General features: G+C 34.4%; 1 protein-coding gene across 8 annotated transcripts in view; it reads left to right on the forward strand.

The window, feature by feature from the left end:
* Window positions 1-27951, forward strand: part of NBEA (neurobeachin) — a 683574-nt gene that overhangs the window by 298543 nt on the left and 357080 nt on the right. For all 8 annotated transcript variants that reach the window (XM_042952224.1, XM_042952367.1, XM_042952503.1 and 5 more), the window contains one exon: window positions 25382-25443. In XM_042952224.1, the coding sequence (XP_042808158.1) occupies window positions 25382-25443 (62 nt within the window). The remainder of the gene's footprint in view (window positions 1-25381; window positions 25444-27951) is intronic.

Raw genomic sequence — 27951 nt, forward strand, 5'->3', positions numbered from 1 at the left:
AAAATCATTTAATTTGCAGATGAGGAAAATGCAGATGGCCAATAAACATGTAAAAGAAAAAGTTCAACCTCATTTTTAATCAGGTAAATGGTACAAAATATGTCTTTGTATCCAGTTAGTTAAAAATTTATATTTAAAACCCATCCCATTGGCACAAAATATATTTTTTTTAAATCCATGTACTAAGGGTGTAGAATCATCTAGTGGGAATGTAAATTAATGCAAACACTTTGAAATATAATTTACTCTACTTACAAATTTGAATTTGTAAGTTGTATTGACTCAGCAATTTCATGCCTGTGTGTGTACCGTGAAGTAATTTTTGCATATGTACACAAGCAGATGTAAATATAAAATATTTATAGCAACACTGTTCTTGCTGAGGACAAACTAGAAGCAAACTATTCACTAACAAAAGAGTGGACAAATGAATGGTATGGTTGTGTATTACAGTACTATGCAATGGTGAAATGCAATTTTATAAAAACCTTTTTGACCAAAAGAGCTTGTATAAGGATAGTACTATATCTTATAGAGAAATTCATTAGTATGTGGCAAAGTTTTTTAAATGTGACTCAAAATGGTTCATTTATAATTGTTGTTGTTTCTAGGGAATTGGGATCAGGGAAATTTACACAAGTGCTTCGGGTCTATAATTTTTATTCCTTAAAATGGGTGTTGATTATCATTACATTACCAGAGGTCGACACACTGTGGCTTGACAGCCAAGTATACCAGCCATCTGTTTTTGTAAATAAAGTTTTAGTGGAACCCAGATATGCCATTGTTTTATGCATATATAAACTACTTTTATGTTGACAGTGGCAGAGTTGATTGATTTAGCCAGAGACTGATATCCCACAAAACATTTACTGTCTGACTCTTGTAGAAAAAAAAATGACCCCTGAACTGGACCAATATCTATACCAATATGCCTTTCAGTATTCCTAACAACAACAACAAAAATACTAACGAAATAGTGTGTTATGATTGTTAAGATTGTTATCTTGACACTTCTAATGAAGTTATAGAGGCTCTTTGTGGATGAAGAAGGGCAAAAAGTCATGAATACAGTTGATTGATTCCCAGTTAATTAGTTTTGGACATGGTTTTGGAAATTTGTCAGGTCACATACATTATTTGTTTCTCAAAATTCAAACCATAATATTACCAATTATGCCTTATAATTTACTATGTCTCCCCTATAACCAAGTCCTTATCTAAATCTTTAGTTGGCTAAAAATAATGAATTAAGCATGACCTTATTGGGGTGCCTAGGCGGCTTGGTCGGTTAAGCATCCAACTTCAGCTCAGGTCATGATCTCGCAGTTCGTGAGTTCGGGACCCATGCTGGGCTCTGTGCTCACAGCTCAGAGCCTGGAGCCTGCTTCAGATTCTGTGTCTCCCTCTCTCTCTGCCCCTCCCCTCCCATGGTCTGTTTCTCTCTCTTCCAAATAAATAATCTTTAAATTTTTTTTAAGAAATGACCTTACTTTTTTCTATCTTTTTGAGTAAATGATAATAGTGTACATAAGAACTTTATGCCTAATTAAAAGCATTTAGTTCTTTGTTCAATTCTAATTAGGATCTTCGGGGGTAATATTTTTATTATAAAACTCTTAAGCAATTAAAATTATATTGTAAAGCCTTCAAAAATATAAGTTTCTATAGTTTTTATTCCTTTTGATAGCAGTGTCAATATAAATAATACCTTAAGGGTTTTTTGTTTTGTTTTGATTTTTGTTTTGTTTTGAGAGAGAGGGAGAGAGCATTACTGTGCACAAGTGAAGGAGGGGCAGAGAGAGAGAGAGAGAGAGAGAGAGAGAGAGAGAGAATCCCAAGGAGGCTCCACACTGTCAGCATAGAGCACAACATGGGGCTCAATCTCAAGAACCATGAGGTATTATGACCTGAGCCGAAATCCAGAGTTGGGCTCTTAACTGACTGAGCCAACCGGGTGCCCCTAGGGTTTTTTTTATTCTTGAAATAAGACCTGACAAATTTTTTCCTAAGTTAAAAAAACTCACAGTTCAATTAACCATCTTAATATTATATCTTTTGCTTATTCTAGTTGTTGACATACTACTTTGAGTTTGAATTCTCTTATTTAAATTTAAAAAATATTCAAAATTGATAAAGCAAATATATTTCATTCCTGGGGGGGGGGAGGGGGGGATGCTGTCACAAGTGTTCTATCCAAGGTGTGAAATAGAGAAATCCAAACTGGATTCTGTAAGTCAAAGGCTCATTAAAAATTATAGATGTTAACATATTTTTTTAATGTTTATTTATTTATTTTGAGAGAGAGAGAGAGAGAGAGCGCGCATGAGTGGGGTAGGGGCAGAGAGAGAGGGAGACACAGTATCTGAAGCAGGTTCCAGTCTCCGAGCTGTCAACACAGAGCCTGATGCAGGGCTCGAACTCACAAACCATGAGACCATGACCTGAGCTGAAGTCAGAAGCTTATCCGAATGAGCCACCCAGGTTCCCCTGATTTTAACATATTTTTGACACTAACAGTCCTGAATATTCAGTTTTACTCTTGGTAATCCTTGCCAGTATCTTTTTATCTATTTAAATATTGTCTATATAATTAATTTCTGTACCACTGAGAGATGAGATGGTGCAGTAGTCATCTAATTTTTCTCAAAACTTCTATTAAAATTTACATTTTAAGAGTAGCAATGGACAGGACAACAGTGGTTATGTCTAGTGACTGAGATATTTTTAAGAACATTTTGTGGTTTGTTTCAATTTTTACACAAATTTGACTGAGTTTTTAATGCACAAGATGATGGCATAGCCTGAAGGAAATGGAAAGCAAATTTAAGTAATTCCTACTCTAGACAAAGATGAATCTAGCAACAACAATTAAAAAAAAAAACATTTCGGGAGAAGTTACATATAGAGGATTAACTGTATTTGAAACTCATTCTTAAGGGATAAAAAATTGTAGCATTAACCTTGTGAATGGTAAGATGGATAATTACGTTTTGTCAGTTTTTCACAGAGATCTGATTCATAAAAGAAATTGAATAAAGGAAAAGTCTCCAATTGTTTTTGTATTTGAATGAATAATTTAAATTTTCCAACATCAGATTGTGAGGTACCAATCTAACACCAGTTATCTTATGCAGGAAGTCATCGTATACATAAGCTCGTATTCATAAGTTTTGTCTCTCACAAAATGGAATTATAAGCAACTTTTACAGATTTTCATATTTAAGATTTTTTCTAATGAATTTGCCTATGACGCAAATTTTCATTTTAATGAATTCAGCATTTCTCTTTGTTTTCTAGATGTATCTTAAATCTGAAAGTACTCTGGAACAAGAGTTTGCAAACTTTTTCTGTAGAGGTCTGGATTATGGACCAACAAACAATCTCTCTCATATATTCTTTGTGTTTTGTGTTACCTGTTTTCACAACCCTTTAACAGAAATGTAAAATCTGTTCTTAGCCTATTGGCCATACAAAAACAAGCTGCAGGCTGGATTTGACTGTACTTTGCCAACCCCATGCTAGAGTAAGAGATGATGGCATCATCAAAAGAAAAATTAAATTTAGATACTATTGGTAACAATAGTCTTTATTTTCATTTAATTGGCTGTGTTTATTATACTATATGATTCTGGAGCTTGAAAGTCTCATGGTTTCAGAGGTTCCTTTATGTACTAAGCACTCACAAGATTTTCCTTAATAAATAGTTATAAACCACTTTTTATTTATTTTATTCATCACATAGTATCTTGGATACCAGGATTTTTTTTTTGAAAAATTCGTTTAAAATAAAGATAAGTTTCTTTTAGCTGAAAGCCAAGATTGTAGCATTGACAACCACAGTTCAGTGGAGTGTTACTTAAGATTATATTGACTGCAGATTGCATTTCTCTTCCTGTTTTTGATTATTACTTTTGATAAGTTTGGTTAGCTGATACTTAGGTATCATTGTCCATTCTTTGCATAATTCTATTTAAGCAACAGTGCATATCTTTAGTTCCTAGAGGTTTTTTTTTTTATAATTTTTTAAATGTTTGTTTATTTTTGAGACACAGAGACAGAGCATGAGTTGGGGAGGAGCAGAGAGAGGGAGACACAGAATGTGAAGCAGACTCCAACCAACCCGCAAACTGTGAGATCATGACCTGAGCCGAAGTAGGGTGCTCAACTGACTGAGCCACCCAGGTGCCTCCCTAGAGTTGTTATTGATGTTATAATAAGAAAATAGTCACTAGCACTTTAGGAAAATTTCACAAATGTATACCAGTAATGTTTTCTGTAACATTCCATGTTTTTGCAAATGATCCATTTTCATATGAGGGGGAAATACTTCACTTTTTGTGCTAGCTATCCCAAAATTTAGGAATTTATAATCAACGAGTTTGATTCAAGCAAAGTATTTTATGTGCAATTTAAAATTTTTAGTCTTCCTAAATTATTCTTTGGAGGTATTTGTTGGTATATGAGGAGTGGATCACTTTAATTTTTACAAATATGATAGTTAAGTGGCATTTTATCAAGGGATCTTATTATTTCAAATAGCTACTGAAAAATTTTAAATACCTGAATTATTTGGGTTGTCAGAATGTCAAGAGATCACAGTATAACATAACGTTAAGAAATTATCCTTCAGAAATGACATCTTCCAAAGTGTTTTCACATGAATCAACAAGATGGAAAAGAGATTTGCATGATTGATCAGCTGTATCACTTGACTTAACATTGACAATCAGTGCCTTTACAATTGTGACAGCCAGAATGCCTTCATATAAAAATTATAATCTATTGTGAGGATCAGAATATCATTTAGTATCTTTTCCATAGTATACAGTATATGTTTAAGGATTTTACTTTAAATGCAGAAGATCCTTCCTTAACTTCTCTGTGCTTTCAAAAAAGGAAAAGTCAAATTAAAACCTGTGAAATAACAAGGTATCTTTAGTTAAGATTGAAGCTTTTTTAGAAATGTTGGTTAAATATAAAGTCATGCATAAAGTTTGTCTCCCTGTTGCCAAATAGGGAGAAAAGGGCAGTGGCACAATGGTTTGAAAGAAAAAGGTCTAAGATATTTAGTGTGATTTCTTCTTTTTTGTCATAATAGAATAACAGTTATTGAATGGATTGCCCTCCAAATGTAACCACTAGAAAATTGGACAAAATCTATAAACCAACAGTTTTTTAGATCTTGGACAGGAGGTCAATGCGAACTGTAATCCCTGAGAAAAATGGAAATAATTTCATTGGATTCAATGATCTCCCTGACATTTTGCCTGGAGGCACATTCTAGAGTGTTGTAAAAGAAGGGGAATCTGAAGTAAAAGCAATCTTGCTGATCTGAAGAGATGATGATTGAAGGACAGGAAGTTGTGCAGCAGAGTTTCCTAGAGGAGGTTAGCTCTGCAGTAAAATAGTTCCAGAAACTTGTGTATGGGCCCCTTGAATCTTTGCTGAATACCAAACGGCACATATATAGAAAGCAATTCCACGAAACCTGGCAAAATATGACCAAGGGGATTCGAAGTGAATAATTTCCTTAACTCACAGAAGAGAGAGCACTGATTTAGCTCCGCCCAGCCAGAGTGGTGAGTCCTCACAGGTTATTGGGGGCAGTGAGGAGAGACCTCAGAAGCGTTAGTAGTAGAGTTAAATTATTTTTACAGCACAAGATACTCTAGTGTAGATCCACCCCTAAAAAACCCAAACTTAAAAGGGAGCCTCTATAGAATCAAATTGATCCGCCAGTAATTTGACTGTCGAAACAAAGCCTAACCCACTTTAAAGGAACAGAGCAAACTATAACCACTGAACAGTGCAATAATTGCAATTCCCAGCATCCGAATAAAATCACTAGACATAAAATGAAGCAGTGAAGTATAGCACAAAACCAGAAGGAATATCATTTGATAAAAATGACAGAGATGATGAGTTTAAAATACAAGAATTACCAGCTTTCATAAAGATGTATAGGTATTTAAAGGAAAACAAGAATACAGAGTGGAGAGAAATGAACAATATAAAACAATGGAGCCCTGAGAAATTAAAAAGCCAACTGAAAAATTCATTTAATGGATATACAGCTTATTGTACACTAAGACTATAACAGTGAATTGCAAGATATAGAATAGTATCTTCCCAAACTGAAGCAAAAACAAAAAACAAGTAAACAAACAAAAGAGACTAAATAAATAAAAAGGGAGCAGAGCCACAGGAGCCTATGAGATAAATCAATTAGTTAAATATAGTTGGAATTGGGGGTCTAAGAAGAAGAGTGTTTAAACTGTATATATTTTTGAAGAAATAAGAGTCAAATAATTTGAAAACTGTAAATCCTAAAATTCAAGGAATTTAGCTAATTCCAAGCAGAAGCAACACAAAGAAAAATATATGATGCAACATCATAATTAAAGTATTCAAAACTATCATTCAGAAGAAAATTTTAAAAAACAGTCATCAACACTAAGTAAACCAACAGCTGATTGAAAAGTCACTTGAACAGACACTTCACCAGTAGCAATATCAGGATGTCAAATAAGCACATAAAAAGATGGTCAATATCATTAGTAGGTAAATGCAAATTAAAACCACAGTGAGTCAGCACTACATACATACGAAGAGTGCTTAAAATAAAAAAACAATGGTAATACCAAGTGCTGAGGAGAATTTGTAGCAACTGTTGCTCTCATGGCTTTGAGAATACAAAATGGTGGCCACTGAGGAAAATGGTTTGGAAGGTCTCTTACTAAATTAAACATTTACTTACCATATGAGCCATTAATCCCATTTCTTGATATTTCCCTTAGGTAAATGAAAACCTATTTTCACACAAAAACCTGTACACAGATATAGCAGCTTTATTTAGACAAAAGCTGAAAAACTCAGATGTCCTTCCGTGGGTAAAAATCAACCACGGTGCATAAAGCAATGGAATACGACCGAGCAGAAAAAAAGGAGCAAACTATTGATAAACCTTACTACTTGGATGAGTCCCAGAGACATTATTGTGTAAGACAACTTCATCTCAAAGGGTTGTGTATTTTATGTTCCCATTGTTTTTTGGACAGCCTCAAAAAGACAAAACTGGAGTGATGGAAAACAGACCGGCAGTGGCCAGGGATGATGGGTAGGAGGAGAACGTAGCAGCAAAGGAATAGTGCAAGGGAATTCTTGGGGTGATGAAACCATTCTTTGTTCCTATTGTGGTGGCCATACATAAACTAATACATGTGTTAAATCTTATAGAAATTTACACACAGAGTGAAAAAAGCCAATTTTACTGTGTGGCGATTTACAATTTAACTTAAAAATTTAAAGAGTTCCCAGAGGAAAAACACATTTCTTACAAAAATAAAAATTATTAGCGACACTTAGTCAGAAATTATGCAAACCAGAAGAGATAGTGGAACATCATTAAAGTGCTGATAGAAAAGACTTCCAATCTGGAATTCCCCATCCAATGAAAATATTCTTCAAAACTGAAGAGGAAAGAAAGACTTTTTCAGACAACCCAAGATAAGATTCATTGCCAGCACATCTGTGCTGTGAGAATTGTCAAAAGAAATTTTTCAAGCAGAGTTAAAGATACCAGATGGAAACTTAGACACACACAAAGGAGAATGCAGGAAATATGTGGATAGATAAAAAAATTTCTTCTCATTTTTAATTGGTGCAGAAAAGGCATTTGTTAAAATTCAACACCCATTTATGCTAAAAATCTCTAAGAAAATTAGATCCCAAAGGGAACAAACTTAGCCTAAAATTGGTATCTATAAAAGAACAACTGATGTTATACGTAATACTCAGAAACCAAATGAGATTGAGAAGCAGTGAAAGATTTTGCCTTTCTCATTCATTTTAACCACTTTAATTTAACATTTTACTGAAATATGTAAATACTACAGTAAGGCAAGAAATTAAAACACATAGAGATTGGAGGAAGTAAAAGTATTTTTAATTGCAGGTGAAATGATTGTGTATATAAAAAATCCTACAGACCTCATACATTGCTGATTGAGAACATAAAATGGTTCAAGTTTGGAAAACAGTTTGGCAGTGTTTTATAGTTAAACATGCAATTAAAATTTGACCCAGCAATTCCACTTACAGTTATTATTCAAGAGAGATGCAAACATATGTCAACATACATAAAATTTCATAGCAGCATTCATAACAACCACAAACTGGAAACAACTATATTCATCAAAAAGTAATTAAACAAATGCTTGTTTGTCCATATGATAGATTACTACTCAAGAATAATAAAAAAGTATATATTGGGGCTCCTGGGTGGCCCAGTCAGTTAAGCATCCGACTTCAATTCAGGTCATGATCTCCTGGTTTGTGGGTTCGAACCCTGTGTCAGGCTTCTTGCTGGCAGCTCAGAGCCTGGAGCCTGCTTCAGATTCTGTGTCTCCTCCTCTTTCTGCCCCTCCCATGCTCATGCTCTGTCTCTGTCTCTCAATAATAAATAAGCGTTAAAAAAATAAAAAAAAAAAAAAGAAAACATTAACTACTGATACTTATAGAAAAATCTGTGAATTTCAGAAATATTGTGCAAGAGCAGCCTGGCTCAAATGAGTTCATATTGAATGATTTCATTTTTATGACATACTGGAAAAGAACACTTCTTTTTTATACTGTAGAAGGCAGGGAAGTGGTTGCCTGAGGTTAAGGGTGTAGAGAGGACTGAGAATAGGCACAAAGGAATTTGAAGGGGAGTAGATTATACTGGTAACCACATGGACATATACATTTATCCTAACTCAAAGAAGTATACATTCAGAATGGTTATATTGTATTTTATGTAAACGATCCTTCAGTAAAGTTGAATTAAACTTAGTTATTGACTATGGGGGATGCGTATTTATTCTTAATACATGGATGTGGTAAATACTCTATAGACGTGAAGAGAAAGTCTGAAATCAGAGTCATTGATTTCATAAATCACCTTTGGTTACCTCAGAGACATTTCAGAAGAGTTGTGGGAACAGATACAAGCATTGTAGAATGCCAGAGTGTTTGGTAAAGAAACTAAATGTAGACCAGTCATTGGAAAAGTCTGACGATGAGAAAAAAAGAGTAAAGTTTAATAGAGGTTCATGTGACTACTGAGGATTTTATTCATGGTGGAGAAACCTGTGCCTGTAAGGAGATAGAAAGGAAAAAAAATCCTTTTGGAGATGTAAAAATGAAGATGCTTGATAGGGATAAGAGACATTAATGCAAAAAGGAACATCAAGAAGAGCTCAGACCAAATAGAGAAGTGTGCTCTGGGAGGGAAGGGTCACCTCGAAACTTAAAGGGTAACTTATAGGATAGGAATAGACATAGGTTGAGGGAAACGTACCTGGAATTTTTTACATCTGATTGTTTAGTTAATTTACCTTTAAAGTTGTGCTAATATAGTTTTAGTTGATGCTGGGTTCAAAGGAATAGTTCCTTTTGAATTGGACCTAATATGAGGAGCGTCTTGTTTTAATTTCTTTTGTCCTTACAAATAGGTAGAAATTAAATTGTCCAAAAAATAACACTAATATTTACTAAATGTAGATGTTAACAAAGGTTTTTCATCATAGATAACTTCTCACATGAAAATAATACCCTCTAAAAGTAGGAATCATAGTCTTATAAATAAAACATCTCAAACTGCACAATGTAGTGTTTCAATGTGGAAATCTTTTTTTAGCCAAAAAAGATATTAACACAAAAAAAGACACGATTTGTCAAGAATGATTTTTGTAAAGCCTTCAAACAAATATTAGTTTTTCATTCACTAAAATTGTTTCACTCCTTATATACTCATTGACTAGCTGAGCTAGAACTATATTCCAACACTCTAGTATAAAAGTAAGTATTGATGAGAAGTCAGATAAGCTGTATTTACTAAAGAGGTTGCCTAAGAAATATAGTCAGAGGTAACGCATCATCTCCTACTCTCCCAGGAGAGAAATTCAGCGTAAGGTATACAGGAATGCATCTTCTTCACAGAGACAGGAAATATGACTAACAACATACAAATCCCTAGTAGACCAAGAGCAGTGATCTAAAAGTCATAGATGGCATAGCTGAACTGTTAAAGGAATAACTGAATACAAAGAATTTGCCATCAGTGGCAGACAGATTTATCCCTTAAGAAATGGATCATTGGAGCACCTGGGTGGCTCAGTCGGTTAAGTGTCTGACTCTTGGGTTTTGGCTCAGGTCATGATCTCACAGTTCATGGGTTTGAGCCCCACATCAGGCTCTGAGCTGATGGTGCGGAGCCTGTTTGGGATTCTCTCTCCTCTCTCTCTCTCTCTCAAAAATAAATAAACTTTAAAAAAAGAAATGGATTATCTACTTTGATAAAGTGATCGGAAAATATTTTTACTTTACAAAATAATAGAATATAGTACCTGTATCATATATTACATGATTAACTTAATTTAGAAAGGGAGAGAGTTTCTCTTCTGTTCTAGTAAAGTATTCAGATAATTTTTCATGCAAATTAGGACAATTGCAAAAGAGAAAGGGTCCATTTTTTAAAATTACACCCAGGCAACTGTTATGAGCTTTAAAAACCAGGATATATGGATGGTCAAAATACAGTTAATGCTATGAAGACAAGGTCTATATACTCAGTGAAACAAAAGACATTGAATAACAAGTCCTTTTTTGGAGGGTACCAATGGAATTTATATTGAGACAAAGTGTTTTTACAATGTGAAAAAATTGCCTGCATATTGATTTAGATATAATATTTACATGTATAATAAACTACCTGAGATCTTCCAGAAAGTAGTCTTGAAATCAGTATAGGCTTTTATTATTTTACCCTCTGAGATATTATGCACTTTAGATAAATATGTAAACAATTGGGGAAGAAAAACTAAATTGGAAAATTTAAAAGAGGAAACATTGCTGAGCAGTTCTATCATAGTGGTTATATTTTCTACTATTTCAAAAATATTTTTATAGTTTTATTATGGACATAATGTCATTCTAAAATAAGAATAGTTTATAGTATTAATCCTTAGTTTATTTAGTACCCGATGGCTGCCTCTGTCCACATTGCTGTAGGAAAAATCCAGATTTTTTAATTGAATTCTGATTATTTTAGAGTATAAAATGTTACAAACTTGGGCAGCTGGGTGGCTCAGTTGGCTAAGCGTCTGACTATTGGTTTTGGCTCAGGTCATGATCTCATGGTTTTCTGAGTTTAAATCCCACACTGGGCTCTGTGCTCGCAGCACAGAGCCTGCTTGGGATTCTGTGTCTCCCTCTCTCTCTGTCCCTTCCCCATTCGTACTATCACTGTATCTCTCAAAATAAGTACATAAACTTAAAAAAAAAGTTACAAATTTTAATTTGATAGTACTAATTTACATATTTTGAAAGTTGAGAATATTGTATACTTTTCCCTTCTGTTTTAATAGATTCATGCGAAGCATGCACTCTCATCAAAGTGAAAGCACAGCATGTCTGGCCCCAGGTGGCCCCAGGTGGCCCCAGGTGGCAGGAGTGGACAAGGATGTTGGGAGATAACTATATGCGAAATTTCAGTTATGTTAAATTCCTACATAAGAACAACTGACTATTATTGTAAATAATGGTTCAGCAGCATCTGATAATAGTGGTAAAAGGGCAGGGACAATGTATTTGCCACATATAAATATCCTCGTGTGCCAGTTGGTAGAGTGATTGATCCAAAACAGAAGCCAATTTATGGATTTTTTAATGTAATCCTTTAATTTCAGTTAATTATAGAAGCAACACGTATTAAGCTTTACATGCACTTCAGTGATTCTTTGTATATATATTTAGCAGATAAATTAGAACTGTCCCTTGGTGTTTATATGTTTGCATACTACAGCTCCAGAATTTAATGAAATCAATGTATTTCTAGTCATTGAAGAATATGAGGGATTCTGAAGTCTTACCGGAATTGAATTCTTGTTTAATGATCATGAAACACTTCCATTTACCTGTACTTGCCTGGCCAACTCCTTTAGATCCTGTGCCATAGACTTCATCTAAGAAGACTACCTGATACTCTAGAATAAGTTAGGTTCCTTTGTTATAACCTTGGGTAACACAGTATACTTTTTCTTCAGAGCATGTATCAAAATTATAGTAAGTCACCTACCTGTGTGTAAAACTTGGTAATGTTTGTATCACCTACCAGACCAGACTCCACAAGGTCTCCAGGACCTGCCAGAGTACCCCCAAAAATACTTGTGGATAGATAAGTGGATGATAGAAAAAATGAGATTGTGTTCTATCATCAAATAGATTTCAGTAATTGGTCTTAATAATAGGAGAGAAGGGTATAATTTCACTTAATACAAGCAAAAAGCAAAAATTTCTGGACTACCTTATTACAACATTGTCTGAGGATTTTATGAGTGATGGTGATAGTAACCAATTTTTAATATTGCACATGAAATAATATATTTCAGTATCACACTTGAAGTTTTACTTGTATTGTAAAAAGCTGATATTTATCTTGATATTGCTCTATTCCCAACTATATTCCTAAAACAAAAGTTAGTAAAATAATAGTACAATACACACAAAAAATACACCATGGATGACATTTGGTCAGGTTTAAACCTGATGGAGAAACCAGGGCCAGAAAAGCACATATTTGTTCATGACTACTGTTGAAATTTGTGGAAAGGCAATGGCATTGACTTTGCCAAATACACCTATTCTACAGTAACAAACAAACAAACAAACAAACAGCTAGGTCCTAGTTATCCTTGGAAGAATTCCGAACAGGGAGGGACTAAATTAAAATATGACTAAGAAACAATCTATTGAATTCCCGAAGGCCGAAAGAACAAAAAGATTTTATTGAAAAAAAAGCAATGCTTAAATTAAGGTCCAATGTGAACAAGGAAATTTTTAAAACAGCACAATTGAAAGACGTTTCAACTCAGATAAAGAATATTAAAGTAGAAAGAAACCCTGGTTTCCCTTTCTCTACATGCCTATTTTATCCTTATGAATTTGGCATGTACTTAACGAATAACAGTGCAATATAACTGGCCATTTTGTGGCCAAAACTAATCCCTTCAAAAACAATTCCCAACCTTTACTGGGCCCATCATAAAACTGAAACACTTAAGGGCTACAAGTTAAAGCCCGGTGAACTCACAGGAACAGGTTCTGTAAATGATTTTAATCTTTATACTGTCACCAAACACTGCCTGTCAGTTTTCCCACTTTTCATTCTTGTTTTCAAGTATGGAATGAAATAGAAAATCTAATGCCAAAATAACTGACCAAGAATCCACACTTTTTCGTATCATTTCCTTTTCCACTGTCATACATCTACTTCCCCTTGTTCTCAGGTTAGCCCAGCAGGGCATGAAGGACTTAGAACCACGGATAGTCAAGCCAGAAAGATTAATGCCCTTTATTGCAGGAGTCAAGCAACTTTTTTTGATAAGAGGCCAAAAATAAGTACTTTAGGATTTTCAGCCATTCAGCCCCTGTCATAATTTCTCAGTTTTGTCATTGTATTGAGGAATGTTGCCACAGATAATATGTCAAGGAATGAACTTGGCTATGTTCCAATAAAACTTTATTTGTGAACAGTGAATTGTGATTATACAAACTTAAGTGTCACAAAATATTTTTATTTCTCTTTTTTCCCCAACCATTTCATAATGTAAGAGCCATTCTTAGCTTGCGGCCATATAAAAACAGGAGAGAGTCCCAACTCTAGTGACATTCAGACTGCAGACTGTGACCCATTAATAGTATGGTGTAATCAGTAAAGCACATCTTGATGGTATTTTTGTAATGGCATGTCATGACATAGCATAACATTGATGAGAGCATAGAACACAGGGAGTGGAAGTGTGGTTTTGTGAAACATTTGTTTCAGTTTTATATACTGGATCATGAAGTAAAATGTACTACTTTAGATTGTAAGTTTTAAAAGTTTCAAAATAATTCAAATACGGTTTACCAGCAAAGAATTTTAGTATCAAGAAAGGCAAGTGTCTTAGCTGAAGTTTACCTAGCTATTTAGATTGTCCACTAAAACCAGATCTTCACATTTTTAGTCCAGGGCTGCTTTGACTTAATTAAAAGCTTGATTCGGATTAAAGGATTCTGTAATGCTGATAAAATGGGTTTAATCCCAATGTTAAAATATTTAGAAGTATAAGAACTAACTGGTTTGTTACTAGCATTCGGATAATTAGTAGCATCCATGTACATGGTGTTTGAAACACCAGTACAATCAAAGGGAACACAAAAAGCACACTTTTTCCTAGTCCATAACCTCCACAGTCCAGATTTGTTGTGCCAGGTCTCTAGTTTCTTGTACTGAGGTCAGGCTCAGGGCACATCAGCCTTGACCCTCATCCTCCAGTCTGTACTTCTCAGATATCAAAACACAGTTTTCCACATTACAGACGCCCCTTAATTAACTGAAGTTACTGCAGTTTAGGTAGGCTCTGGATCACAAGAAAAACAAGCCCTTTCCACAGTAACTCTTTCCCCGGGAACCTCTTCATTTTACCAAGTGAGCATCTTGGGTTTCCTGTAACTTTTTCCCAGACTTCACCTCATACCACCCTAGTATTCTTCCAACTAAATGGACTGCATTTCACTATGCCCGAATTTATAAATTTACTGTTTATAAATTTATAAATTTACTGTTTCTGGTCCCATTATCGCCAAGGACAGTAAGATAGTGATTTTATCTTTAATGTTTCTACTATACAGTAATAGAAACCAAGATGGTGTAAGTTATGCCATGCATGGTGAGATTTTGATCAACTTCATGTTATTTTTTTGTTTCAGCTATTCATAAGCCATGTGAACATTTCCTAGAAGATTAAGCTTACCCCTTTGTGTCTCCTTCGAAGCTATTTTCCTGTGTAACTTCTTTGTCTTCACTGCTTTCTTTTGTATATACACTGCCCCTCCATGTAGTATCAGTGCTTTTAATCTATTTTTGCTTGGTATCCAGCTAACAAAATTTACTGGCTTGTATATAAAATAAAGTCTAATGTGTGTAATAGAATCCACGAAAGCTACAATTTAGACTTGTGATCAGTTTTAACTGCTAGGGGATGATTTTCTCCTTTTTCTCCATCATATGGAACTATGACCTATAATGCATTATCTACGTGCTTTCACCCGTGCCTAAAATGTTCTTCTTTCCATACTCAATAGGGTTGTTCTAATTACACTAAATCCAGCCAAAGACAGTTTTCTGTGAGGATATTATTTTCAGTTTGAAACTAATTCCTTAAAAAGTTTAGGCAGGTAATTTTAAAAAGCTTTACTTTGGGACGTTTAAGCCAGAAAATATTCTTGTATTAAATGTGTTTTCTATTTACATACTTGTTTTGGTATAGAGAGACATCTCAGGGGTGGATACACTGATGAGAGTCGAGGAAGTTACTCATATCAGATTCTGTTTCACAAATTGAATAATACTGTTTGTGACTGCTGATCTTGGAGTGATCTCTAGTTATTTTTTCTAAGAAATTAATAACCGCACGTTACTTCAAATTAAATATTTCCTGTTGTTATTTCCACCATATTTTTGTAATCACAATAGGAATATCTTAACATTATGTATCTTGCTTACCAAGTCAACATCCTATAACGGTTCTGAGATAACTCTTAGTCTCTTCACATTAAATAGATTTATCAGCATGCAACTTCTGTTAGAATGTAGGCTTCTGAAATACATAAAACATATCTGTTTCGTATTTCTGCTTGGCATATAGTAAGTGTGGAATACTGAATCATTAAAAGTCTTTAACTCTTGGAAATTACTAGCTCTTTACTTTTTCACAGACATTTTTGTGGTTATTTATTTGATTCCATTTTGTTGATTTCCTTGTTTATACTGTTTCAAAAGATAATTGATATTTGTAATAGTTCTATTGTAAGAAAGATTGGAAGAAATAAAAGCAACATTTGCATTTAGTTTATAAGTAGGTCAAATATTTATACTTGAAGTGTTATTTTTTAATTGCTAAGCAATCCTCATGCTGATTTCTTACTGCATCATTATTGGATTGTATTCTGGTATATGACTATATAATTTGACTCTAAGACATCACTCTGAGTTATGGATATGTGAGTTTGATTGATGTAGACAAAATAATCTTGTTAATTCAATGAGCTATACTTTTTTTTGTTTATATAGTGCATGGTATATATTCCCAATAAATTATTGCTTGCATGGAATCACATGCTTATAAATAATTTCTGTAACTTTTGAGAGTATCTTCAATGTTGTAAAAAATTTAAGGAACTTTCAGGGTGCCTGGGTGGCTCAGTCTGACTTTGGCTCGGGTCATGATCTCACGGTTTGTGAGTTCGAGCCCCACATCAGGCTCTGCTCTGACAGGGAAGAGCCTTCTTGGAATTTTCTCTCTTCCTCTCCTTCTGCCCCTCCCCCATTCTCATTCTCATTCTCTCTCTCTCTCTCTCTCTCTCTCTCTCTCTCAGAATAAATAAACTTGAAAAAAAAATAAGGAACTTCCAAGTTCTTCCAGGTCCCAAGAACTTCTTTTATTACTAAGAATGAATAGAACTGGATTAATTATTTATCTCTATTTAATATTATCCCCTAAATGCAGAATTCAGTAAAGAAAATGAGCTTGGGTCAAAATGGAAAATTTGTTGCTTTGAGCACAGATCAGGAATTTTTTGAAGGTCTTATTTATTTCCTCAAAGTACTTAAGCAATTTAAGCCTATAATTATTGGATAAAGTTTATGCACTTTTGAAAATAAGTTTGGTTCATCTGACTGATGCAGCCAATGTGGGACTCGAACTCATGAACCATGAGATCATGACCTGAGCTGAAAGCAAGAGTCTGATGTTTAACTGATTGAGCCACCTGGGAGCCCCCAATTTCTCACTTTTAGAAAGCTGTCACATTTGGGGGCACCTGAGTGGCTCAGTTGGTTAAGCATCTGACTCTTGCTTTTTGCTTAGGTCATGATCTCATGGTCCCTGGATTTGAGCCCCATATAGGCTCTGTGCTGACAGCATGGAGGCTGCTTGGGATTTCACTCTCTCTCTCTCTCTCTCTCTCTCTCTCTCTCTCTCTCTCCCTCTCCCTCTCCCTCTCCCTCTCCCTCTCCCTCCCTCTCTCTCTCTCTCTCTCTCTCTCTCTCCCTTCCCTGTTCTCTCTCTCTCTTTCAAATTAAATAAACATTTAAAAATAAATAACTAAATGGGCACCTGGATGGCTTAGTTGGTTAAGTGTCTGACCTCGGTTCAGGTCATGATCTTACTGCTCATGAGTTTGAGCCCTACATCAGGTTGTGGGTGACAGCTCAGAACCTGGAGCCTGCTTCAGATTCTGTATCTCTCTCTCTGTACCCTCCCCAACTCATACTCTGTCTCTCTCTCTCTCTGTCAACAATAAATAAACATTTAAAAAATCTATTAAAAAAATGAAACATTATGGGGCACCTGGGTGGCTCAATCAGTTGAGCATCCGACTTCAGCCCAGATCATGAACTTGCGGTTCGTGAGTTCGAGTCCCGAGTCGGGCTCTGTGCTGACAGCTCAGAGCCTGGAGCTTCCTTCATATTCTGTGTCTCCCTTTCCCTCTCTGCCCCTCCACCGCTTGCACTCTGTCTCTCCAAAATAAAAAATAAAGATAAAAAATTAAAAAATTAATAAAAAATAAATTACTAAATACAAAGCTGTCCCATTTTTAAAATTTTACTAAATGCCTAAAATGCTTTATTCAAAACCTTAGACCAGATGTGTCTTGTACTACAGATACCTTGGGATATAAGAAAGGTAAGGGGCACCTGGGTGGCTCAGTTGGTTAAGTGTCCAACTCTTGATTTTTAGCTCAGGTCATGACATCACGGTCTGTGGGTTCGAACCCCACTTCTGGCTCCTTGCTGACAGTGTGAAGCTTGCTTGAGACTCTCTCTTCCTCTCTCTGTCTCTCGGCCCCTCCCCTGATCTCTCTCTCTTTCTCTCAAAATAAATAAATAAACTTAATATTTTTTTTTAAAAAAGAAAGGTAATAGGTACCTATATGTATTATTTCATAGCATCTTCAGGAGAGTATGGGGTAGCTCGTTAATCAAACACATTAATGTGTCTGCAGTAATACATAAGGATGTTCACACTAAGTGGAATAAAGATTGTGAATAGCATCAACACTATTTAGGTGAAATTATGCTGATAATTAAGTTTGCAACAATCTTACAAGAAAGCTGCTTTTCAAAGCTGCTTGGATTTTAAATTATAAAGCATCATAGATATATAATCGAAAATAATTTTCCCCGCAGTTTAAAAATCTATAGATGTATGCATGCACATCTGTATGTGTTCTCTCTCTTCTTTACACACAGACATACACACATGCACATGTACACACACACCTTGTGATGAGTAAATAGATTTTTTGGAAGACAGCCAAGCCCACTTGTTTTACGTGTTATGTGGCTGTTTTTGCCCTGCATTGGCAGAGTTGAGTAGTTGTAACAAAAATTTATGGCTGCCACCAAAGCCTAAAATATGTTACCTGTGCCTTTATAGAAAAAGTTTGCTGACCCCTGATATATAGAGAATTCAGTTTTGTTCCTATTCTAAAGACATTAAGACTGCCATAAGTTGCTGGCATCTTAGTTTTTAGTGAACTGAAGTAAGTTGGTGAATGAATGAACTCTCACTGTCTCTACAGTATTTCGAGGTATTTTTTTTTCAGTTGAAATGTATAATATAAAAATAAACTGTAATAGTTTAATTACACTTAAAAAGCTTTTACTTAGAAAATGAACCTAATGTTATTTTAGTTTCTGGAAGGTAATATTATAATTGTTTCCATTTGTAATGCAGTTTTAAATTAAAATCTTTGAAATAACATGAAATCTTAAAACATGAAAGCAGTAATATTACATATACACATTAATATTAGTTGTAGTTAATATTCAAGCCATCATCATTATTGCAAAGGATGTTTAATATTAAGTTTTTTATTTAGTTTTGGTGTTTTGGTTTTAAATGAGAAAGTCACACAAATTACCTACTTTGCTAATTTTTTTAAGTTTTGGCCTTAATAAGTTCAGATGACTTACATGGTAAAACTGGAAGTAAGTTTTTACATACAGGGGCATATCACAGTGATGAAATAGAAAAACAAATTTCATATTGCAGATAAGAAAGTAAAAGATTGGTAAACCAAAAAAGGAAATTGTTATTATACTGATAGAGATGTGTAAACATTGCAGAGGTCATAAATGATAGACACAGATATACATATGGTGTATATAGTGTATAGTGTATTTTAGAATGCTTTAGAAAGCATTTGGTTTGGAAGCCAAAAAAGGAAATTGCTATTATGCTGATAGAGATGTGTAAGCATTGCAGAGGACATAAACGATAGACACAGATATACATATGGTATATACAGTGTATACTGTATTTTAGAATGCTTTATAATACACTGTGAAAACTGCATGGAACAGAGACTTTCAAAGAAATTAGCAGCTGTGGACCATTGAAACTAAAACGAGTGAAGCATAGCGAGCCTATTCAATTCCTTTCAAGGTCTGTAGTTTTTATTCAACATTTGTTACTAAAATGAAACTATTTCAACCATTTCAGTGTCACTCAATCTCTACTAATTTCGGAATTTAAGAAAGTTAAAATCATTAGAAAGTTATTTAAAAACTAAATAGTCCTGGGAAGACTTGATTTTTAAAATACAAATTATCAGAATAGTCATGTCTGTTAGATGGAAAATTAATTTGGATATTTTATTATGAGGAGAAATAGAAAACTAGATTTTAAAACTGCTAGTAGGAACTCTTCTAAAAATTACATAATTATGTTTTCTTTAACACCACGCTCTCTGCCTGACTTCTTTATATCTGGTTTGTCAGAGTTAGAACATCTATACTTAAAAAACATACACTCCTAAAACTCAACATTAATTTTTTGCCTATATTTCTAATTTTGTCCAGGATGAAACTCGGCACTTTCTTTCCACATATCTGCTGCTTCATTTGTTATCTGTAGCTCAGGTAAAGTCTTCACCACTCACACTTTCATTGCTCCTGTACCTTGCTGTTTAACCTCCTATCCTATTGTCTGAAATACTGTCTCGTCTCATTCCAAAATGACTTCCACATCTGCCTCTATTTGCTTCGTCACTGCCTTCAGCTCAGGCTCACATTGTCTTGACTGGACTCTACAGTTGTGGATTTCTGCCTCTACCACTTACAGAAAGGGATCTTCCCAAAATAGATGGTATTCTGTCTTCCCTCTGCTTAGAATCCTTCAGGGGCTCCCTGTTGACACTAGGAATACATACCATATATGGTCCTGCTTCCTCAATCTCTCTCTCTCTCTCTCTCTCTCTCTCTCTCAATCTGTCTTCATTTCCACTTGCTGCCTTCCATCCTTTGCACAAGGCAACATAATACTCCAACCCCATTTTACTATCTATTTCTTGTTTCTTTCTACCTCTAATATTTCTGTCGCCTCAGATGACTTTCCCTTCCTTCCTTTTTTTGCCTAGATAAGCATGACATCTTCCAAATGACATAGTGCATACCCTGTAAATTCTCAGCACAGTTGCTCACTACCTTTCTGTGCTAACACTTTGTACTTTCTGTCTACCTCCTAGGATTCTATACATGATTATTTGTATATAAAATCTGTGCCACTTTCCTTACCTCTTTTTATACTTAGTACTTGACATGGCATTTGACACATTAGACATTAAGCTCAATAAATGCTTTTTGAATGAATTGGGCTCTTGTCCCTTCCAAAATACTCTTATTTTTTTCTCCAAATCTTGTTTTTTTCCTCTGTCATCTATAGCAGTTACTCAGTGAATGATGGTTTCCAGATTTATTCATTAATTGGTATTTATTGGGAGCATACTCAGAGCACTGCCTTAGTCATAGATGCCTGTAGGTCTCCTCTCTTGGTAGAGGACCCTTGCTGAAGGAACACTGATACCGCTTAAAAGATGAGTCCCACCTATGAGTGTGATTCCTTGCTGGGAGCGTGGTTCCTTGCTTATCACTGTAAGGCTTCACACCCCTTACCTCCCACTGTGAGGAACATCCTGCCAGAGAGAGAATTTCTCCATACTATTCTGAAGCTAAGGGTTCTTTTAATTTGATCTAATTCTACAGATACATGAAATCAGACTCACAGATTGACGCAGAAGAGTCTGACAGCTCTGTATTAAAACAGCATCACTGTACCTTTCAGTATTCTTTGAGTTAAAGAAAGATAGCTTTCTCCCAAAGGTCAAACTTTTAACTTTCCATTCATCTTACATTTTAATGGGGTTTGGTGGGGTTTTTTGCTTTGTTTTGTTTTGTTATGTTTTGTTGTTTATGGTAGGGAAGTGGAGTTCTGAAAATAAAGCTGACTTCTAACCCCTAATAAGTGGGAACCCAAAAGAACTGCCAGTGTTTTGGATGGTGGTCTACTCAGATCTTTTCATTCTTTACTTCCTGCATCTGGGCCACCTCAAATTTGTCCATCCAATTAATCTTCTCAAGTGCTTCTATGTTAGCCACTCAGCTGACTTTATCTTTCAACAGTATAGTTCACAATATATTCAAAAGCTATTACTAGACAGTTTTCTTCACTGTTGAGTATCTCTTTACATACATATTTATTTTCTTCACTCCAGGTGTTAATTTTATACTGGTAACTTGTATGGTATACAGTATTGGATTAGTAATTCTAGTCAGAATATTCTGGTGAATGTATATTTGCTGGTGAAAATAGTCTAATAACTGGCCAATACTTCTAACTAGATTTTTGTTGGAGAGGTGCATGTGTACAGCTCTTTGGGGACCACCTCCCTGAGAGGGTGGGAAAAGTGATCAGAGAATCAGAATACATACCTTAGCCTTAGTAACATTTCCCCAATTTTGTATCTTGCTCTACATTCTTTCTCTTTCAAAAACATTTGTAATTTTACTGCTTTAAATCTTTACTTATGTTTGGGGGCACTTGGGTGGCTCAGTCAGTTAAGCATCTGACTTCGGCTCAGGTGATGATCTCACTGTGAGTTCGAGCCCCACGTCGGGCTCTGTGCTGACGGCTCGGAGCCTGGAGCCTGCTTCGGATTCTGTGTCTCACTCTCTCTCTGCCCCTCCCCTGCTCACGCTTTGTCTCTCTCTGTCTCAAAAATAAATAAAACATTAAAAAAATAAATAAATAAATCTTTATTTATGTTTGAATTTTACCCTAGGCCTCAGTCCCACTTTCAAATGCCTCCTATACTCTACTCATCCTTCCCCTAAGCAATAAAGGTCTTTCAGATTTATTTTTGTTCCCTTTCCCCTCTGTGCTTTTGCTAAATATAATGCTTTTTCCCCCACGTCTGACTAACATATGCTGCCTTCTCCAAGAAAGCTGTCAAAATCATCCCAGTTGGAATCAACCATTATAACCTTTCTCATAGCCACATATTGCCATCCTAGTCATGTTTAATTATTTACATAACTCTGCAGAAGACATTAAATGGGCTTTCAAGTTAGGTGACTTGAATTCAGGTTTCAGCTCCACTACTTACTAAGGGAAACTCCTTGGGCCAGTCACTGAATCTTCATATTTTATCTATCATTATGAGGTAATAATAACTAAATCAAAGAGTTGTTAAGAGAATCAGATGAGATAGCAAATATATAAAAAATGATTTGTAAATGACAAAGCTCCTGGTAAATGTTAGATAATCTTAGATGTGAATTAAAAACGTGGAGCATATGTGAAGGTATAGATAATGTCTTAATTCCTCAATGCTAACACTGTACTGTGCTCCTATGAGTAGATACCAAATGAGTCGATTTGATTATGAATTTCTTGCCAGGTACAGAAAGGATAAAATCAACCTGTTTGAAATATACACTTATAAAATATCTGCCTTATGCTTATACAGCCTGAGTTCTTTATAGCATCACTAGATAAAATATGGCTTTCTTGAGCTTATGATTAAAGTTATAAAAAACCATGTTTATTCCTACATCTTAAACTTTCAGGTATGGATACTTCTTAATTTAGAAAGTGTGCAAGGATAGAGTGTCATCAGACATTGCTTGTATTTTTAGTATCTGTAATGCAAACATTGGGGTTAGCCTATTTGTTATAGTAATACTAGAAATAGTTCCAACCAAAGTGATTGTATAGAATTGGAAGGCTGATAAGTTTTCCAGAATTGACTCTGCTTGTGTTCTCATTGTCAAAGTTGGATGTTTTCTTCCTTTAAAAGAGAATCCATTAGTTCCTTCTGTTCAAAACCAATTAGACAAAACACATTAATAAAGTTGTGAGGCTTTATGGAGTTGAAATCCCAATGGCCGTCCTGATTGCAAATTGCAGTGTGGCTATGCTGTTGATTTGTTGTTATGTCCTTTGAACAAGGCATTGATGGGACCTTTTTTTATTTTTCCTTATGTCAGAATTTGTAAAAAATTGTGAACATTCTTGTAACATAGAAGTCTTTTAGAAGTTCTTTAAAGAATGAGTCTGAGAAATTAATGCAATTGCATATTTTTCCTAATTTTTACTTTAAGTTGTTATGTATTTAAAAAAATTATATGCAAAATAAATATATGGTGAATAATTCTTTTTATAGTTATCTTTTATATAGCCTGCAGTCTAAAATCTAAACTGATATGGAGTACATATCATAATTATGATTGTTTTGCTATGCATAGTCCTTTGGCCTTTTACTTAGTTTTGTCAGAGTTTCAAATAGTTGAGTAGCCAACAGGTGATAAATGTCCCATTAATCTTTTGGACTCTCTAGCTCCTGAGCATGAGAATTGCTGATCAATTACAGCAATTGTCTCTTAAATGAGCTTTTCACATCTGCCTCTTATTTCATTAGTTAACTGTCTGCCCAAAGATCTGATAAGATGGAATACTAGTGCCTTTTTACAGCTTTTTCTGTCATGTGTACAATAAGGATAGTCTTGTTAGCAGAGTGGGCACAAAAGGGTATTTATCCACTACCTACAATAAATATACATGCTACAGCCTAGAAGGCATTTGAGACTGTTTATTGAAATCACCTTAAGAAGAAAAAGCTGGCTCCACCTCAACTTTCCATTTAGCAACAACTAATGTAAGACCATGGCATTTCCTACTACATACAATGCTTTTACAGATTACTTTTGTGCTCATATGAAAAGAAAAAACAAACCTATTAATTTTTTTTAAAAAGCAAAAATATTTTAAAACCCTTTTTTTTTAAATTAAGAAGCATCATGATTACATACTCTCAACCCAAGATGGTTATTATTTCTTAGTTATATCTTCCTCTATTGCTGGCACTTTTAAAAAACTACCAATCATGATCTGCTATCTAATTATATGTTATTCAGCAGTCATCCTTTTGATTGGGAAAAGTCTTGATGAATAATTAGTGTTTAAATTGTTTGTGGTAAGAATATTTTCCTGCCTGTAGAATGAGTATAGTAATAGTATGTAACAGAGTAAAAAATGAGAATTAAAGGGCTCCTGGGTGGCTTGGTCAGTTAAGCGTCCAACTCTTGATTTTGGCTCATGTCCTATCTTAGGTTCCTAGGATCAAGCCCCACAGCAGGCTACATGCTGAAGGCAAAGAGCCTGTTTGGGATTCTCTCTCTGCCACTCCCCTGACTCATGCTCACATGTGCTCGCTCTCTTTCTCTCAATAAGTAAACTTAAAAAACTAAAAAAAAAAAAATTAAAAAAGGAAATGAGAATTAAATGAGACTATGTATATAAGGCACTTAACACAGTGCCCAGCACATAGTAAGTGATCAATGAATAGTAGCCATTACTATGTACAAATTATATAACATTTCATTCTTTTCTCTACTGATGACTGTTCAGAGACTTTGGAAACACAACAGTGGAAGATTTTATAAACATAGCTTAATGTGATACTTGTGTGTGAAGTTCATTTTTTAAAATATTTTAAAAACATTTAACAACTGACAACCGAGGGAGTGTTACTATTTGTAAATTATTTTAATTTTGTGTTTTTAGAAGAAAATTTAGGCAGATATTCACTGATTATTGTTCTTTGTTCTAGAGACAGTCACATAGCAAATGTCTTTGAAATAAAAGTAGCTCTAACAAGCTCACCAGTTTCAATAACTACCCTGTACCTTGTTTAAATATGAGAAATGCCTTGACCAAATAAATAACCCAAGCATGAAGAAGTCAATTTTTTTAGTATTTTTTTTTATAACTTCTTGAATATCTGAATGTTTTAAAATTGTCATAAAAACTATGGGAATGTTTCCATTTGTTTTATTTTAGGAGTTCTATTTTAAAGAAAGTTTTGATAAGTTAAAATCACGTAATTAATTAACTCGGAATGATGATTTCTACCATGGAGATTTCATCGTTTCAACCTTTCTTCGTTGCAGGCCTCGTTTGTATGAAGTCCAGCACGTCTGTGGTTGAACTCGTTATGCTGCTTTGTTCTCAGGTAGGAAATCTCATTCACTGGATTGCATTAAACTCCATGAGGATTTTTAGTCATAGAATGCATATGCATATATTTGTATTTGTTTGTATATATTTAAAACTTCCATCTCTTATAGATGACGAAAATAATTTATATTAAGATATTTTTATGTAGATGATCGTACTGTGTGAATATTGATATAGTCTCCCCCTCCCTTCTTCCACACACTTTAGCTATCTTATTCTTTCCCACCATCCCTATCCTTCTATTGTCTCCTATCTGGAAATATGTGTGTGTGTGTGTGTGTGTGTGTGTGTGTGTGTGTGTGTGTGTGTGTGTGTAATTTGTTATAGATCTTTTGATACGCTTCTTTACATGTCTCCATTTAAAAATAGTATAGTAGAATTTATAGTTTTGACATTTATTGTTAAATGATTTCTTCTATTAGATTAGAGATAATGAAAGCAAAGCCTTTTCATACAATAGCGGAGTATAAAATATAGCTTATTAGTGAATGGCCTTTGATACAATACCTTGTGGCTTTCCTTTTTTTAAGGTAATTTGTATATTTCAGGATACATTCCAAAAATCTACTTGTTCTATTTATCTTTAATAATCAGATTCAAAAATACAATTTATAGTTTTAGGGTTTTCTTTCTTCTTAGCATTTATAAGAAATTAAAATACATGTATTACATTTTTCTAATAACTAAAATTAGGGACCCAGTGGTCTGTCTTATCAGCTCATTCAAGTCTCCGAGTGATCCTGATTTTCATATAAGTATTAAATACTTTGTATTATGAGAACAAGAAAAACAGCTTATGTGTGTTTGTGATAAGTAGTTATTACATTTATCCCTAGTTTCCTCAATAGAAAGAAAAATACATCTAAACTCTTTCTAGTTACTGACCTTGAGGTCCGTCTGAAGCTGCAGCTAACTCCCAAATAAACAACAATATGGCTTCAATATTTAAAGGATCACCTTTAAAATATTAGCAAAAACAAAACAACCAAGACTTACCTATTGATTTCCAGTCTTTAGGTTTATTTTCTTGAAGAATATATTCATAGGGAAACCATTAGGTCCATTTCTCCCTTTTCAGCCAGGAAGAATATGAAGAATAAAGAAAACAGCATCTCTGGCAGGAGTTCATTTGCAGGGCATTTGAAAATTGTTACCTATTGCCAGAGTCCTGAGTTCAAGAGACATTTGGAGAGATCCGGACCTTTTAGGTTCTTGATGATGCACATGTATTAAAAAAAAAAGAAGAAGAAAAAAAAAAGCTTTTGTGGGAAAAAAAAGTACCTTAAAATTCCTTCTTCTTTAGCTCTGGGTTTTACTGCAGTTCAGAGAAATAAAGAAGAATGTAGCATTAGGGTCTAGTGTCTTTGATGGCCTCATCATCTAATCATAGGTTTAACATTACTCATTTGCTGGCTCCAGGAATTCCTGCCATTAAGGGCCCTAGAGATGAAACTTTGCCTCAGATATTGATTGAAAGGAAGAGTGAGAAATTTAAGCACTCTGTGCAGTGCACTTTCTTTCAGTGTTTCAGCAAAGCAATATTATAAACATGTCTCTCAGTTTGATTTTTAAGTTGAATTTTTTAAATAATTCAGAGTGTATTTAAATATTTCAAGTGGTTAATTGATTAAATATACTTCATTTAAGTGACTACAAAATGTATGTTTGTAAAAAATAGTTCCCATCATTCTGTTATTTGTTAAACTGAAATGCTGCTTTCCATAAAATATTTTTAAAGAAATAATGAGTGATAATCTTACTTTAATACAGTTGAGGTGGGATGAGTTTATTATAATACTGTGAAATTAGCTTATGAAACCATCTTTATAGATCGTTAATTTTTCCATGGATGTGTAAAATCTTGGTTTTAAGGACACTCACAAAAATAGACATGCCTTTAAAATTTCTTTTAATCTGTGATTTTTCTCTACTACTCAAATTCAAGATGATCTATGTCCTGTTTTCATCCATTAGCAGGACAACCATAGCAGTAGCAGACTTCTGATAAAGGAAAATAATTACAGTTAATGATGCTGTGGAGCTTGCTGGGCCTAGCACTCTCCAAAGCTGGGTTCTCTTCTACAGGCCTTAATGCGTCTCTTGGACAATGGAGCTGATCCCTGTAGAATTAGCAAAGTTTGTAGGGCTGTCTTTGTGCCAGGGAAGTCCTGAGGAATCTTTAAAACTACAGAGTTCTGAGTTGTCTTTTTGTTTTATCTTACAGTCAGCTTTTTATAAATATTTATGGCTCTATGTTGTTATGATTTATTATAAGTTTGATGGTAGTTATGTTATTAAAATTCCAACGCAAATGGAATTTTTCTGTTTATTTATTTGCTTAAAATGTGTTTTTCTTTTTCCAAATTTAGATAAACTATTGAAGGATAAAATTTTGTTTGGAGAGACTAGGTAGCCAAGGATTGAAAAAGGAAAAGAAAAGGCAATCTTTCTCTCAATATTTGTTTTTCTTTCATTTGTGACAACACATTAGTTACTTTAATTT

Source organism: Panthera leo, chromosome A1 (genome assembly GCF_018350215.1).
Source record: "Panthera leo isolate Ple1 chromosome A1, P.leo_Ple1_pat1.1, whole genome shotgun sequence".
NCBI classification, from domain to species: Eukaryota; Metazoa; Chordata; class Mammalia; order Carnivora; family Felidae; genus Panthera; species Panthera leo.